This window comes from Seriola aureovittata, chromosome 20 (genome assembly GCF_021018895.1).
Source record: "Seriola aureovittata isolate HTS-2021-v1 ecotype China chromosome 20, ASM2101889v1, whole genome shotgun sequence".
NCBI classification, from domain to species: Eukaryota; Metazoa; Chordata; class Actinopteri; order Carangiformes; family Carangidae; genus Seriola; species Seriola aureovittata.
In genome coordinates this window covers 14,034,819-14,051,679 of record NC_079383.1, presented here as the reverse complement: position 1 = coordinate 14,051,679, position 16,861 = coordinate 14,034,819, and the positions used below count along the sequence as shown (strand labels likewise).

Here is a 16,861-nt window from a genome sequence, read left to right as displayed (position 1 = left end):
TCTGTGCAAGAATGAGCTCAGAAATGTTTCATGTAGGTGAGATGACCACGCAAAACATCTTGACACAGTGACGTTAATTGCAGACTTCTTTTATGCAGGTATGAAACTCTGCTAAACTTTATTGTCTTTAATGCAATAAATACGCTCCAATAATAGAGATTCAATTACATAGGTATGACCTGGTAGTCTGTATTTAGTATATGGTGAGCAGGGCTCTGTGTCATTGCTTAAAAACTGATCCCAATGCAGGATATTCTGTTTGACACCTTTCCTCGAAATTGTTCCTTAGTTAGCTTTACTGACACAACAAGGAGAGTCTAAAATCCGGCCGATAAATCATAAATGAACACGTCTGTAACCTCCACTCATTCCCAGTTCGTTTTAACAGTGAAAAAATGTTAGCTAGCACCGTAGGTTATTCGGTATTATGAAAACGATAGCAAGACTGGTCTCTCGGCCTGGATGAAAACTGCTGGCTCTACCGTTTTGGCGCAACGGGAAAACTAAATGATTTCATTATCAAGATATAACAAAGCCAATGTTAGTTAATAATATCGAGATAGCTCAGCACGGGTGAAGTAAAATACAATACTTGCCGTATGGTTGTGAAGTGGTGGTTTACCGTCTTGCCTCGAGAGAGAAACGATGGGTGCTGTGATGCGTGACAGCAGACTGAGATCAGCTGACTTCATTCACTCGTCGCTCGGTTTTACTGCTGGGCCCCTGCAGCCGCCGCCATTTTGGATCCGCCCCGGGACTACGGCAAAGATTTTCAAGTGATGAACAATAGCGATCGATCACTCTAAATCAGTATTCGTCTACAGCAAGCATTATAATGGGTTCAACAGAGGAAAGGCCACTACTGGACCAAAATGAGTTTTGGGACATTCACGGACAATATTTTTTAATTAATTTAAACGTTCATGTCCCATAGTGCACTGTTTATCAAGAGCTATTTCTAATTATTTTAACTTAACAATCTAAAATCTACAAAACTTCAAATAATGTTTACTATAAAATTTTATGAGACAGTTAATAAAAGTATGGTGATGAAGGCCATGAGATCAAAAAAATATATAAAACAGCCTTCTAGTATCTCTAGGAAACTCTAAGCGTCGTGTGCTGAAATATAGAAGACTGTAGATGTTTGTGACTATTAATTTGTATAAATCATACATTCCCCTATACTGAGTAATAAATTGCAAGTGACCCCTGCATTTTTTCCTAATCTTGACACCCTGAAATATAGAAGGGCTGTTGCAATAGGTTTAATGTTTCAATTCATACTATATTACTGTATAATTATTTTTGCATTTAATCAACTTAACATTACAACATATAGAACAGAGACAAACACCTACATTTTACCCCTGGTTAATGTTGCCATGCTGGCAGGCTATAACAATTATCAAATATAAATATATAATAATTATCATAATTATAGGTCATATCTGTACACCTTACATTACATGTATAAGACAGACAAGATAAAGGACGGACTAGGCAATGTATCTATCTCTCATGCGGTGAATATCTTTGCAGTAACTTTTGAGCCAAAATGGAGGTGCTATCACATATTGCTGCGATTAATTTTTTACTCCATGAAAGTGTCCCTCTCTTAAAATATAATCTAAATGTGAATGTTAACGGAAATAAATGTTTTATATCTAAGAATTTCATAAACGGATACCTCTTTATGGTGGTCTCTAGTTATATATGTAGGGCTTGGTTTATGTTTTTAATTTTGTTTGTGTGTGTGTGTGTTAAAAAGCATTTGCAGGCAAGGCAAATCACATTCCATAAAACTACACTCTTGCAAAAATGTTGCAGTTTTAACATAAGAACATATATAATCATAGAAAAAGGAAAAGGGTTAACCCTAAGTAAGGACTCCCAGGCTACACCTCATCAATATCCTGCCTCATTCGCTATGCTTGGCAGATCTTAGTCCCACCCAGGAACTTAAAATCAGTCGTCTCAAATTTGAAGACTAACACATATTGTTTAACACAAACCCAAATATTTTATATGGTCAATTTAATACTGTGTAATGCAACCAAAAATAACTAACCCATAACTGGATTACTAACTGTACAAGGGGGCAACGAGATCGGCATCCAGACCCCCAGGGGACCCAAAAGCTTCAGGTTTACTACATATAATTTGGGTCTATATAATATGATTGATAGCAAAGTTGTCAGCACTTAAAATACTTTGTGTCTAAATATAAAATGTGTTCCCCGGGGAACTCATTTGATCAATTGATTTTACTGGGGACCGTTGGGACGCTTTGCAACCTGAAAGACTAAACTCAGGTCATAAAAGTCTCACAGAAATACGCAGCAGTGCTTGTGCGCATGCGGGGGTCAGGGTTGACAGTCTCCACACAGTCGTGGAGGGAGTACGGCGGCTAAGCTAACTGCAACCATCGCAACTAGCTACATGTGGAGGGTAAAACGGGAGGCATCCCTGACCCTAACTCTGTCAAAATTTCTCCTTTTTACCCCAAACATCGGTAAAGTTCAGCCTCATCGAAAATAAGGGATAATACCTGTTTACAATGAAAGGGTGAGTGTAAGCTTTTGGGTCACGAATAAGTAGCTTAGCACGAGTAAAGTTTTTCATGTCTATTTTTTTCTACAAGGGAGGCGGGGAGGAGACGGCGAGGCTAGCTAGCTAGCTTGCTAAGCTACTTTTATTTTGGTGTAGGACAAAAAATACAAACGACAGCACCGTTACCGAAACGGTTTTGTCACGGATATTCTCGTTAAGTTAAGCCGCTAGTCGTTTCGTTTCGGTCGCGACTAAGCAAAGCTAGCTAGCAAGCTGTTACTGGGAAGCTGAGTCAGTAAACCCAATGTAGCTAAGCTAAACAGACAGATCCTGGACCTCAGATAATTTGTGTGCTTGCGTCAAAATCGACAGCAGCTCGGTTAAATTTCGGCTAAGGGAGCGTAGCCAAGTCAGTTAACTAAGTTATAAGAGAATTTGCTGAGCAGGTAGTGTATGTTGGTCAACTGTGTCAGCAAACGTTAGACCAACTTCAGAGTTTGTGGCAGCTTGCTGTGTGTAACTTGATCTGTCAAAGTAACGCACTAGCAATGATGCCTCACGTTTTGGCTTACACATTTTTGGCAAAGGTGACGATTCTCAGATAACGCGAGGACGATTAACGCTGTACTGGGTTAATTGTTCAGATAGGATTTCACAGACTTTACCGTCTGAAGCGTGGACGGATGCTGGCTCTGTAAATCTCGATGAACAACACACGTGACCAACAACTGTTTTTGGATGTGTATTCGTCCTAAAAATACCACAGTGAACCCCTCAACCAGGCAAACTGGACTGTCGTGTTTGGATCAACAAGACACAAATCAAAGTTCTTTAAAATAGAATATGTAACTGTTCATTTTTAGCAGGTCCCGTATCCATCCCACTTTGCTGTGGATTGCCATCTGTGAAGTGGCACACCTTCCACCTACTCTGGATTGCCTGTCACGTGACCATACTCAGGGGATTAATTATGGCTGCACTAATGAGCATTTTAATCATCAATTTATCTGGCATGTCATTTTTTTGTGACTAATTGAAATTGATGAAAGATACCCATCACAGGTTCCTAAAGTACAACATCCACAGATAGCTTATTTTGTCTGACCAACAATCCAAAGATTTTAAGTTCACTATTGCGGAAGTCAAAGAAAAGCGTCAAATCCTTACAATTCAGAAGATGCAACTCAGTAATCTTCCCTAGTTTAGCAAGAAAATTACCTAAAACATTAATCAGTTATCAAAATAGTTGCTAGTTTGGGAAAGTTTGAAGGGAAAAAAAAGATTCAGAGTACTACTAAGTTATCAAGATCCTGTGGCATCCTATTGTCATTTTCACTCCTGTACAATTGCTCTTTAATGCATTTTGAGTCAAATAATCCTGAACATAATGGTGTACCCGTTGTCAGTTATTTGACCGTTTTGCTCTTGTTCCAGTAGCCGGATCGAGCTGGGGGATGTTACGCCCCACAACATTAAGCAGCTGAAACGCCTGAACCAGGTCATCTTCCCTGTGAGCTACAACGACAAGTTTTACAAAGATGTACTGGAAGTGGGAGAGCTTGCAAAGCTAGGTAAGACTGATGTAACTCACATAACTTCAAATAAATCCTTTTTAAAGATTGCATGACTCTACTAGAAGTTATTACTGTTTAGGTTGTAAGACATGAGAGATTCCCTGTCTGTTGGTGGTGTTTCAGTGTTACCACTTCCTTATTTTGCAGCATACTTCAATGACATTGCAGTGGGTGCTGTGTGCTGCAGAGTGGACCACTCTCAGAACCAGAAGAGACTGTACATTATGACACTCGGCTGTCTAGCACCCTACCGTAGACTTGGAATTGGTAAGGAGCTCTGAATCTCTAGAAAACGTTAAAATGCACTTTGTGATCTTGTGTTTTGTTTTTCAAACTTTGTCTTTGTGTCTCTGTCAGGTACAAAGATGCTGAATCATGTGCTAAACATCTGTGAGAAGGATGGCACTTTTGACAACATTTACCTGTGAGTTTTTTGCCTCAACCTGCAGTTGACACATATTTTCAGGGTAGATTAATAGTAAGCATAAATCAATATATTCTGTTGTTAACTGTTACTTTTTGACAAAGTCCTCTGTTTGACCACTAACTTAAATCCTTTTTCCCCTACCCACAGTCATGTGCAGATCAGCAATGAGTCAGCCATTGACTTTTACCAGAAGTTTGGCTTTGAGATCATCGAAACAAAAAAGAATTACTACAAGAGGATAGAGCCCGCAGATGCCCATGTGTTGCAGAAGAGCCTGCGCAGCCCATGTGCACCCCCCACCGGAGAGCTTCAGAAGGCAGAGTAGGAGCACATCATGGAAAGAGCACAGATGTGCCTGCCTCCACAGAAACAGAACTGTGACAAATGCCCCAGGGTCGACACATTCAACACTTTCTTCAAAGGACGCTAAAAAGAGAAAACAAATTTAAAGTACAAAAATTGCTGCATTTATTTTGCAAAGGGGTCCCCTTTGATTTTTGCATATTTTATTGCTCCCCTTCCCTCATACAGATAATGACAGAAATGAAATGACAAAATGACAAAAAAGCTCAGTATCCAGAAGTGTTCCTATTGACAACGTTGCCAACTTCAGACAGTTTTAGACATGGTGGAGGGGGAGGGTGTGGTGTTTGCAAATCATACTGTTTGTGTTTGAGTTGTTTTTATGCGGTTATTAAAGCTAATGGGGACATATCTATACTGTTGAGCAAAAGAAAACAGTTTGTTTGAAGCGGTAAAAGTGTTTGAAAGACCATCACTGACACACAAAATCCCAGCTGGTCAGCTGGGAGTGATGCTTTGAGTTTGGACGTGGAACAGTCACAACTCCACTCCCTCACCACCTGAACCCTGGGATTCATGGGAAATGAGTCTGACCAGTTTGATGATATGTCATGTCCAGAGGGGAAAAGCAGATATGTATTCCCTCGGTACGGCGCAAGGAAGGCTGAACGGTTTTGAGGTGGTGAGACGACGTGGTCACCACTCATAATTTCTGAATAACTTTATTTTCCAGCCTGTTAATTTAATTCCCCTTCAACTGTTTCTGTTATTTTTATTTTTTACATTGAGAAGGCAAATGGTTCAGAGGTTCTCCTGGGCTTACTACTAAGAGTGAAAACATTGAGGAATGAGAGAAACAAACTAAATATCTTCGTATTGAATGTGTTTCTTAGAAGGGCACTCCACAACGTCTTGTTAGGGGTGTCCACATAACAGATTGGCTGTTTGGGATTGGATTTGGGCATTATTTTCAGTGGTATAATGAAGGTGTGTGAGGATGTGTGTCTCTAAATGCATGGAAGTGTTTTGAGACATATTACCTTTAATACCTTTGGCACCTTATGTAGCCACCTTGGAGAAATGGTCTTCTCAAACTTCCTGCCTCAGTCCGATTCTGTTGTTACAGACATCTTAATTAGGTTTTGAGGCTAAACTGATAGTTTGGAAGTTTTTGGTATGGTCTCTTAAACAGTGTATTACCCAGAGGAAGCTCTGACCCCTCTGCATGCAAGGAGAGTTGTGTCCTCTCCACTGTAGTATAAGCATGTTTTTCCTTTCTTTGAAGAATTTTATCTTTTCTGGAGCTCTATATTGTAAGACTTTTTAACGTCTAAATAAAGGAATTACTATTTGCAGTATATGTGTTTCTGATTGTCTTATTCTTGTTCATGCCTTAGTAAATTATTTGCTAAATAAACAGAAACATAGTTGGAAAACCGTTTAAAATATTTACTGCAAAGAAATATGGACAGCATAAATGTCTGGGTGCATTCCCTGTAAACCCATCCCTGGATGCCCTTTTACACGTCGTGATTGGCTGAAACCTCCCACATCTGGAATTCTATTGGCTGTCACCTCCTCCAGAGCCCTCCCCTGTCTGCTCAAGCTTAGGTGTACCTAGATTGTTTTGAGAGATGAGTTGAGTGGAATGCCTTGCTAGCTAACAGTTAGCATCTAAACTCAAAGTTCTCGCAGAGACAGACAGTCTCCAAAATGCCGAGGCTAGAGGTTAGTGGAAACCACCCTCCATTAGCAGCGTTTTATCAGCAGGGACGCGAAGAAATTCACCATTAATTTGCTTAATAATTATGTCGTTAACGGTAAGCTAAGCTAGGCATTAGCCTTCTAGCTAACAACTGAATAGATAATTGCTCAGGTTGCTAGTTTCTTGCTGGTTAAGTAGCGGGATAATTTTCTGGATATCGCGTACTGTCGACAACGTAAACCACAACTCATTCACCAGAACTGTTTCAATTCGTTAAGCAGATTCTGATTATTCTTTAATATGCAGGTAAATGAGTTTGGGTTAGCTGTAAAGCTAGGTTAATCTACAACAGCTTGTTAGCATCTAGTAGTTCTTAGTCTTAATCTTAATAAGGTTTTTTTTGACTGTCTCGTATCTTCTGCTGTATCTAATCGTATGACACCATGACTGCTGGCTAATTGCAACTAAATTATTTTTCCTTGGTGTTCCACAGTTGTCTGGTGTCATCATGCTTATTTATAATTCATACTCTGTCCGGATGCTTTATGTTTTCATTGCAGGACGGGCACGGAAGGGATTTAAGGTCCAGCTGTTAAATGTGTTGACTGGTACCTCATCGTACAGGCAACTGTTCGGACAGGATGCCAGAGATGACTGAAACTCAGACACCCGGTCGTAAACCCAAGTAGGGATGTTTGCCATATCCGTTAACCAAATTATCAGTACACGCAGAAGTAATACAATGTAATAAAAATGTGGACTCGTGTTATTCTTTTGCAGAAAGAAGAAAAACAAAGAATCTCATAATGCAGGTAAAATAATATCTCCTGTGCATGCTTCTGTTCTAATCTTGCTGTTAGGTTTAGGTGTATTTCCATAGGTGGAGATCATTTTCAACAGGGCTTTATATCAAAGTCTATTCTCTTCTTTATTTAGTTGAGAGACACAGAAAAGAGAAGATTAATGCTGGGATTAACCGCATTGGCAATCTTCTGCCCTGTTCCCAGGCTCTTAAACAGGTAAGATACAAGCTGACTTATTGTTTGCCCACATCAGTAACATTTTAAGGTCAAATTCGTGCCTGTATACATTGCATGTTTTTAACATCAAATCTTCATCCCCTTATCTTTAGAGTAAGAACATGATCTTGGACCAGGCTTTTCGCTACATCACTGAACTGAAGAAACAAAATGATACAATGCTTCTGGAGGGAGGAGATAAAGTTCAAGGTAAAGATTAACAGTTGTACATCTCACGCCTAGTTTTTGAGTTTCTCATAGCTTAATTATACTTCAAGTTATAAAAGTGTGATTATACAGTACATGTGCTTGATTATGTTTGCCTGGTCTCTGTGCAGCGGAGGAGATCCGTCGGCTGCGGCGTCAGTTGGAGGAGCTCAGGAAGGAGAGTGCTCACTACATCGAACTCCTCAAAGCCCATGACATTAACCTTCTAGAGGACCCCACTATCAACTGGAAGGGCAAACAGCGCTGTGCCAAGGTGGCAAAGGTGACCCCAACTCACCAGCTCCCAAAGGGCATTATCGTCTATTCCAATGGAAATGTGATGTGCCCGGCAGGGAAGGAGGCTAGCCCAGGGAAACAGCCTGCAGAAACATTAATTCTTCAGCCACAGTCTGAGGTTAGTGGCAGGTTAAGAGTTAATGGAGCCCTTCTGCAAGTTAATACATCTTCTTCCACCCCTGCACTTCTCCCTGGGTCGGCTGTCACACCCACCCAGTCAACGCCAGGCCTGAGAGTGGTAGAGCAGTGTGTGGTCGAGACACCGTCTGCAGCCCCCACTCTGCCACCCTCTGTCTCTTACATCACCCTCCAGATCCCTACAGCCACCACAGCCCTGCCTCAGCAACCTCAACCTCCCGCTGCAGCTCAGACCCTCACAATAGCAGCCACTTCAGCCTCACAGCTCGTCACTGAAAGTCTTGCTCTGCCTGTGTCCACTCTACCCACTTTTTCCCAAACTGTAACCAGAGCAAAAGCTTCAGAAGTTTGCTCATGGGTCGCACAGGACACTGCCATCAGAACTGTAAGTTATACTGCTATCCCTAACAGCCAAGCCCTTCTTAGGGCAGGGGCGGCAGGCAGCACACAGACTACCTGGACAACACTGCAGATGGCAGGTAACACGGTCCAGCCAGTCTGCCAGAGTCTCCCCACCCCAGAGGTGAGCAACACCACCCAGGCTGTCCAGCAGGTGACTCTGTGTCCAATGGGCAACAAACCATCTGTTCAGCCCATTCAAATACAGATGCAACCAAATGTCCCTGTACAGCAGGCGCCTCTTACAGCCCACATTCAAGCGCAGCCCTTTCAGAGACCGCCCCAGCTACGGCCCGCTATTCTGAACCAGGCACAGCCTCAGCCTGTCCTAGCCCCTCAACCTCAGTGTGCTGTTCTCCCCCAGCCGGCTGTGGTAGCCCACCCTGCCGTCGCGTCGCAACCCCAGCCTGCTGTACTTCAACCGGCGTCATTGCTGCCCAATCCTCCAACTGCCCTCATCCCTCAGCCTCAGCCCCTCCCTCAGCCAGCCCTGGTGCCCCAGCAACAGGCCACCATGCTGCCCCTTCTTCAGACCATGCAGGTGCTGCAGGTCAACCCAACCGGAGCAACAGCCTCAGGTGTAACGGCATCACAGAACACTAACAACCCAAGTGTGGTCATCCTGCAACAGGCAAGTTCTTGCCCAACTCAATCAGTTGTAAGAGAGGAAATAACCAATCAGACCCCTTGTCAGCATATTGTAATCATCCAGGCACCCAATCAGGCTGCACCTGCCCCTCAAAATCCTCAGGTTGGCATGTTGTCTGCTGCTGTGCCCTCTGCGGTACCTGCTGTGTCTACTCAAATATCAACAACCAGCAGTTCAACGTCTGCCACTTCTCTACAGAGTGTAGGGGGGAAACAGCTGGTGCACATCCTTCCACGCCCTGTTCAGCCTCAAATGAACCATCCCCTGAATGTTACACAGGCATCCTCCTCTCCACCAGTTCCTCCAACCCCACAAACTATCACTGTGAATGGCCAGGTGTTTGCCTTGCAGCCCATGAAGCCCTCTGACAAAGTGAGCTCCCAGGGTGGCCAGAGTACACTCCAGCTGGTCCAGCCCACCACCACTGAGGAACCAACTACTAATGTGGCCCTCAACAGTTTAGGGGCCCTCAGCAATCTCAACCAGAGCATCTCTCAGGGCCTTCCACTTACAATTTCTAGCCAAAACAATAGTCAGGCTCCAGCTGCTCCGTTATCAGTCGTCCAGCAGCAGCAGCCTCCTGCTCCAGCGCCTGTCTCTGGAACCACACTTGCTCTACCTGTCCGACAGCTACAGGTCCCTTGCTTGAACCCAGTGACATCAGGGCTGGTGGTTAATGCCTCTAAGCCTTCAGGAAAGCGGCTTCGCGCAAATCTGAATATAAAGAGGGCAACAGCTAAAAGGACTAAACCTGTCAAGAAAAAAGTGCTCAGTCAGGGGCAGCCTGCTGTTGCTGTGTCAGCTAAGCCCATGGCTCCTGCAGAAGAGAGTCAGACAGTTCAAGTTACAGTATCTCAAGTTTTACAGTGCTCACCTGTAAAAATCACAGACATTCCCTCCACTTGTACCACAGCTGTGACAGTTACAGATAGCACTGTAGCTACAGGAAATGTCACCTCTACACAAAACACAAAGAAAATTGTTGTCTGTAGTTCATCTAGTGAGACAACTATATTTAGTCGAGCTCATTCACAGAGCAAAAGTTCTGTCAGTGCATCTCAGAGTGATGCTGTATTCAGTCATACTAACACTAGTGGTATGGCAGCTACAGTAACAACTATCAATGCCACATCGGCTAAGCCATCAATTAGTGCAGCTGTGGTCACTGACAGTAAACCAGCTGTAGCTCCTAGCAACAACTCAACTGTAACCAAAGTGTCAGTTTCAGAGGTTAAACAGCCAACCACCAGTACAACAACTAGCACAACACAGAGTAAGTCAGCTGCCACCACTGCTGTTTCTAGACAGAGTAGATCTGTGGTCAGTTGTACAGGTGCCACTGAGATTGGATACACTTCCACCGCTGTTTGTACCGCATGTTTGACTCCAGTCTGTACCAGCAGCATCACAACAACTGCACCAATATCTCTAAATCAGGCCTCCCAACCAACTTCCGTATGTCGTCCCCAGGGATCTAACACCCAAGCTCCTCTGCCCTGTAATAAACCTCAGTCTCAGTCCACCACTTCATCCTCTGTGTCCACAACTGTGTCGCTCTTGTCGCCTGCACCGGTTTCTGCAGCACACAGCTCTGTTGCAGCCCCTTCAGCAAGTTCAGAATTTAGGAAAAGAGTCAGCACCACTAGAGCTCCAACACAGCAGACTGACATAAACATGTCCAACCCCTCCCCCTGCCATCCCACAGAAGTCAAACCACCCCAGGCCCCCAGACGAGATAGAGAAAGTCAGGAAGAGAGACACTCCATAGCAGCAGAGAAAGGGAACTTGGTGGCAGCCACCTCTGACACTCCCTCTAGAAAGGACTTTGGCCTATCTCAGCAGGTGTACACTAACCTTGACGATCAAACTTTGGAGCACCCTATGACATCCAGCAGGCAGACAGATTCTCCCATGTCTACAGGGGCTGGGGGAGGCAGAGGCTTCTCTGTGGCTTCTATGCTTCCTCAAGGCCATAGTATTAGTGCGTCATCTGGCTCCTTTGGAACATTTACATTCACATCTGAGCAGGCAGAGATGTTGGCCTTGGCCATGCTAGAACAGGACAGCCCTGGGAGGAGGAGTGGAGGCTGCTCTGGGGACAACACTGCTTCAACAAACCCTACCACAGCCACATGGGAGCCCCCAAAAACCCCACCAGTGTCTGCTAGTAAAGAAAGGGGCTCAACTGGACAGCAGACTAAAGTGGCTAAGCCCATGGATACAGTAACGGTTAAATCTGCTGTCCAGGTGTCTGTCAGAGGACAAGTTGGGGAGGGGTCTGTCAGTGGGCCCAATGGAAGCAGACATCCACAGAACATATCATACTCCCAGTCTCAGTCCCTCCCCCAGGTCCAGTCTCAGAGCTCATCCCAGAGTGGCACGGTGGCTAGCCTCAGTGTCAATAACCTGATAAGACCCAGTTCCAGTCAGCAGCCCTACCCCGGCTCTCCCAGTCTGGCTGGCCAACAGGGCTCAGTTCCCTCGCCCGTCGGGACCTCAGCCCACATATCCCAACCCTCAAACAATGCCCTCTCACCCTGCTCAGGTGCAGCCCCGCCGAATGAGTACACCCCCTTAAAGACTGCTCTAATGAGGGCTCAGGCTGGAGTTGGTGTGGGTGAACGACAAGTAAAAATCATCTCCAAGCGGCAGGCCCAGGAGGCAGTGATGCTAAACACTGGAAAACGACCCAAGCCTTGTCCTCCATCAGTGAGCACTGTTGGCCATATGGATGTGAAAGCACCAGATCACAGTCAGATGATGGTGGGACAGCTGCTGCCCACCTCCTCCACTGTCATGACGAGGATTAATTCAGAAAGTGGAGGGCCCCTCTTCTCCACAAACTCTTTCATGAGCCCAGTAGTTCGGCCCATAGATGGTCACTGCCCTCCTCAAGGGCCCCCTGAGCAGAACCAGCCAGGGGTGCTTCATCTGCCCCAGGGTCATCCGCAGCATGCTGCAGCCCAGCCTGGTCAGCATCTGGGAGGGAACCTTTACATGAAACAGCAGCAGCAGGAGCAACAGAGACACCATCTGTATCATTTGCAACATCATCTGACACAGCCTGACCCTGCACAGCGCCACTCACTACACCAGAGGGCGCTTCAGCAGCAGCAGCAACAACAACAAGAGCAGCAGCAGCATGTCCAGAAGAAGCGGGGACTTGTCAGAGGCAGTCAGACAGGTTCACCTGCTGGCCTGCAACAGAAGCAGCATCACCTGGAAAAGTCTGGAGTTCAGCAGCAACAGCAGCACTCACATCAACAACAACAGCAGACACAGCATCAACAGCACGCGCAACAGCAGCAGTCTCAGCAGCATCCGCAACAGTCGCACCAACAATCGCAAGCGCATCAACAACCAACACAACACCAACAATCTCATCCCCAACAGCACCAACAGCAGACGCACCAACAGCAGCCCCAGACCCAGCATCAACAACACCAACAGCAGCAGCAGCAGTTACAGCAGCAGCAGAGCTCCCACTCCCGACACCAGCAGCATCTACAGCAGCAGCTCCAGCAGCAACAGCACTTTAGACACCAGGAGAAGAGCTGTGAAGCCCAGGCAGCAGGATCCAGGGCCCACCACAGCAACCACCTGGCTCAGCAGGAACACCTCAAGGTTGGTAGTGTCACATGGTGGAGAGTACGGTGCTATGAGTTAGTAAGATTGGAAAAAGTATAGTGTCTCCTGTGGTATTTAGTCTTCGTATCTTTATTGGCATTTTTAGTTGAGACATTTGAGAAACAAGTAATAGTGGAACCAACTAATCAATAGAGAAATCAGCAATTACAAATTTGATAATCAATTACTTTTCATTTACCATTCAAATCATATCAGACGTTGGCTGTTCAAAGCCTAACAACAATAAAAGGCTTTGTTTATTTTTGTGCCCAGGTACATCCAAATAGTAAATATTTGATACATATAACTTGTGAGGACTATTTTTAATTATTTATATATTTGATTTCAAAACAACAAAAATAATCACTACTTATTTCAGGCTGTGGCTGATAAGAGTGTTTCCCTTGCATATTGCACATTAACTCCACAAGTTCAAGTCAAACAATAATAATAACAATAATTAATTTTCCCTAGCTGTCAGTATTTTTAAGCAGTGTCTATCTCTATCTGGGAACTGCCACGAAAGAGTGTTTAATTTATGCTTTTGGATGGGTGTAGATGACTCACAGTTGGATGATTTTTTTTTTACATAATACCCGGCTTTATCGCAATCATTGTTTTACGAAAACCCAGCTAAAAGCACAGACTCATGATATTTTTATTTTCTCTCCCTCAGCCTGGTCAGGACCATAACGCTATGCAGAGGATGATGAGCTCTCGGACACTGGAGCAGCAGCTCATCTCTCCTCCAAGCAATCCTGTGTCCCGGTCATCTGACCTGGCTTGCACTCCGTCACGCCAGGAACGCCACCGTGTTTCCAATTACTCTGCCGAGGCGCTCATCGGTAAGAGCACCACTAGCGGTGAACAACAGCAACGTATGGCTCTTCACCTTCAGCCTGGCCACGGTGCCACACAGGAGCAGCAAGACCTCCGTGGTTACCTGGACACATCACGAGGGAAGGCCAACATTGCACACAACCCACAGACCCGCCTGCCTTCAGATCATCCAGGGTCCGCTGATGTTCAGCGGGTCACAGAGTGTCCTCCCTTCAAAGCCATGGTTGGAGGAGGAGGAGCACATCAACTCAGTGGTTTTGAGGCTCAGGTGTCTCGTGGGAGTGACATGGCACCTAAGTCAGTGCCTCCATCTCAGAGGGGCCCTCAGGGGCAGCAGCAGGGAGGGTTCAGGATGAATGTAGGCCCTCCAGCAGATGGCAGAAACCGTGGCGGCTACAGTGGCGCTCATCCTGGCTCACAAGGAGTACAGGTTGGACCTGCGTTGTCCCGGGAGCAGGAAGGCTGTCACCAGAGTTTCATGCAAAGCCTCCTTTCCCCCCACCTTCCAGAGCAGAGTAACCACCAGCGAGCAGTTCAGTGCTGTCCCCCAGTCAGCATGGAGTACAGCTGTGTGCCTGGAAGCTCTTCAGGAGACATACAGGCCAAGGCCTCCAGCCCCAGTGTGCCCCAGACACAGAAGGCTCCAGCCATGCGGCTTGGAGAGGGCAATAAGGGCCATATTTCTCAGGTCAGCAGTAATATGCATGGAGGCCCAGGTGTGCGAGCAGGTCTCCCCCACCCTCCAACCCCGCACAGCAGCTCTGAGCCAGGCCGGTCCTCGGCCCCCTCCCGAACACTCACTGCTGTCAGCCAGCACTCTCGCCACATCACCCGGGACACTCAGCCCACCAAGCTGAGACCCGGCGACCGGCCTCGATCAGGAGCTCTGAGACCAAGCAATCCCTTTGAGCCTGAGGGCCACCTACCCCTGCCCTCTGGAGGAGGGGTGCTACTGAGCCGACCACAGTCTGGAGGAGAGGCGCGGCGCAGCACTATCGTTCGCTTTATGGCAGATAGTGGCCAGGTTCCTAGCGAAAACAACCTGGTTCCCGACCAACACATAACACAGAACTTTGGTTTCCCCTTTATTCCTGAGGGGGGGATGAATCCTCCACCTCCCATCAATGCGAACTCCACATTCATCCCTCCAGTCAGCCAGCCCAACACCTCGCGTACGCCCTCCCTTCTGCCTGTGGAGCCCCAGAATACTTTACCCTCCTTCTATCCTTCCTACTCTCCTGCAGCCCACCCCAGCCTTCCCAGCGATGTCACCCTCCAATACTTTCCCAACCAAATGTTTACCAGCCCAAGTGCCGACAAAGGCAGCGCTCCCCCACTCAACAACCGCTTCGGCTCTATCCTTTCCCCACCTCGCCCTGTGGGTTTTGGCCAGGCCAGCTTCCCCTTGCTCCCAGATATGCCCCCAATGCCCATTGCCAACTCATCTGGAATCACCCCTCACATATCCAACTTCAGCCTCACCTCTCTGTTCCCTGAGATTGCCACTGGCATGCCCACTGACGGCTCGGCCATGCCTATGTCTCCCCTGCTGTCTCTCTCTAACACCTCGTCTGCCGACTCGGGCAAGCAGCCCAATCGTCCTGCCCACAACATCAGCCACATTTTGGGCCACGACGGCAGCTCGGCTGTGTGAGGAGAGCTCCTGCTGCATATTGATGACCTGGTGCTCAGGAGTGAAGTGTAGTTTTCTGTTTGAAGGTGTTGTTCTTTTAAATGTTCAGTTCAGAAAGTGGTGGTGAAGCACCAGATGAACAGTTTGTAGGTTGATATGACACATCACACCCATCTGGTGGTGAGTTTTGTTGTCTACATGTTTACACAATTTCAAATATGTTCCCTTTGGCATATGTATGATATCGGTTATAATTTGTAATATTTCAAAAATCATTTCAATTTTATGGGGGCATGGAAATGTGGTCCTTTAAAGTTCTTTGTTTGAAGTGTTGGTTAAACCGACTGTTTGGTAGCAAAACAAAATCAAATTTAGGTTTAGAACTTGAATTCAGTGTATTCTGGGTCCTAAAGAAACCTTCTGCACAGTTACCTACCAATGTAATTTACTAACTTATATCAGGTTGTATTGTACAGAATCGTTTTTTGTTTTTTTTCCCAAGAGCTATTTTGTAAATACCAATGTTTCATATCAGAATTGTTAGATTGTGTATGTATTTGTAAATACAAAATTGATTAATAAAGTTTATAAGAAGACCTTTGTATATTTCCTGCCAACTGGGGGATTGTGTGCGTTTGCTATTATACTCATTCTCCACTAGGAGGCACTTCAATTCAATACAGACTTTTTCTCTGCCCCAGGATGCTGCAAACTCCAACTCCTCTCCACTTTCACCACGACACACACAAGAGAAACAATACCAGCCCACATGGCACAGCTGCTGAACAGTGTTGAGGATATATACAGAGCTATGTGTAGACCCAAAGGGATCGAAGTTTTTTTTTTTTTTTTTTTTTGACGTGGGGTAGTGTGAGGTAATCATAAAAAGTCGGTATATTACCTACAGTAGATTATGATGAGCGCGGTCCCAGTTAGAAAAGCCGAGCGGGGCCCCGGTAAGGTGGCAGAGCTTTGTCGCTGTGTTTGACACTTATAAACGCTCATCTAAACAAGCCAACATCTGTTTAAACGTAGGGCTTCATGCACAATATATTCAGCGGTTGATCTCCCCGTGACAACAGCACCTTACTGTGGCACTACATTTTTTTCCCCAACAGCCACAGCTGCAGGTCATCTGAGTAAATCAAAAAGCGGCGTAATTGCGCGCATGAATACAGTAGAAAAGCGGTCGGGGGGAAAAAATGTAGTGCTTAAGGTAAGTACTGTTGTCACGGGAAGATATATTTTACATGAAGCATACATTTAAACGGATATTGTATCGTTTCGATGGAGGGGTTTAAGTGTCTAAAACACATTTATTCTCGTGGCACACACAGCTCTGCCACTAGGGGCCCCGGTCGGCTTTCCTAACCTGGACCCTGCTCATCATAATCTACTGTAGGTAATGTACCAACTATATATGACTACCTCACACTACCCCATGTCAAAAACACTTACTATCCCTTTAAAGTTCCCACACGTAACTGTTA

At 45.6% G+C, this 16,861-nt stretch overlaps 2 protein-coding genes across 4 annotated transcripts; both read left to right on the top strand.

Annotated features, from left to right (window-relative positions):
- The first annotated feature begins 2,378 nt into the window (after nt 1-2,378).
- Nucleotides 2,379-6,215, top strand: naa50 (N-alpha-acetyltransferase 50, NatE catalytic subunit). 2 transcript variants are annotated; one of them, XM_056365028.1, is made up of 5 exons: nt 2,379-2,568; nt 3,991-4,124; nt 4,275-4,394; nt 4,485-4,551; nt 4,702-6,215. In XM_056365028.1, exons 1-5 carry the CDS (start codon nt 2,561-2,563, stop codon nt 4,877-4,879), a joined length of 507 nt encoding a protein of 168 aa, XP_056221003.1. In that variant the 5' UTR covers nt 2,379-2,560; the 3' UTR covers nt 4,880-6,215. The 2 variants fall into 2 exon arrangements, with proteins under 2 accessions (XP_056221003.1, XP_056221002.1); XM_056365027.1 differs by having other exon boundaries at nt 3,988-4,124.
- A 245-nt stretch (nt 6,216-6,460) lies between these two features.
- Nucleotides 6,461-15,967, top strand: LOC130161122 (basic helix-loop-helix domain-containing protein USF3). 2 transcript variants are annotated; one of them, XM_056364133.1, is made up of 7 exons: nt 6,461-6,585; nt 7,123-7,247; nt 7,343-7,374; nt 7,499-7,581; nt 7,695-7,791; nt 7,920-12,895; nt 13,575-15,967. In XM_056364133.1, the coding sequence occupies exons 2-7, from the start codon at nt 7,204-7,206 to the stop codon at nt 15,390-15,392; spliced, it is 7,050 nt and encodes a 2,349-aa protein (XP_056220108.1). In that variant the 5' UTR covers nt 6,461-6,585; nt 7,123-7,203; the 3' UTR covers nt 15,393-15,967. The 2 variants fall into 2 exon arrangements, with proteins under 2 accessions (XP_056220108.1, XP_056220107.1); XM_056364132.1 differs by having other exon boundaries at nt 6,488-6,677.
- Nucleotides 15,968-16,861: the final 894 nt, after the last annotated feature.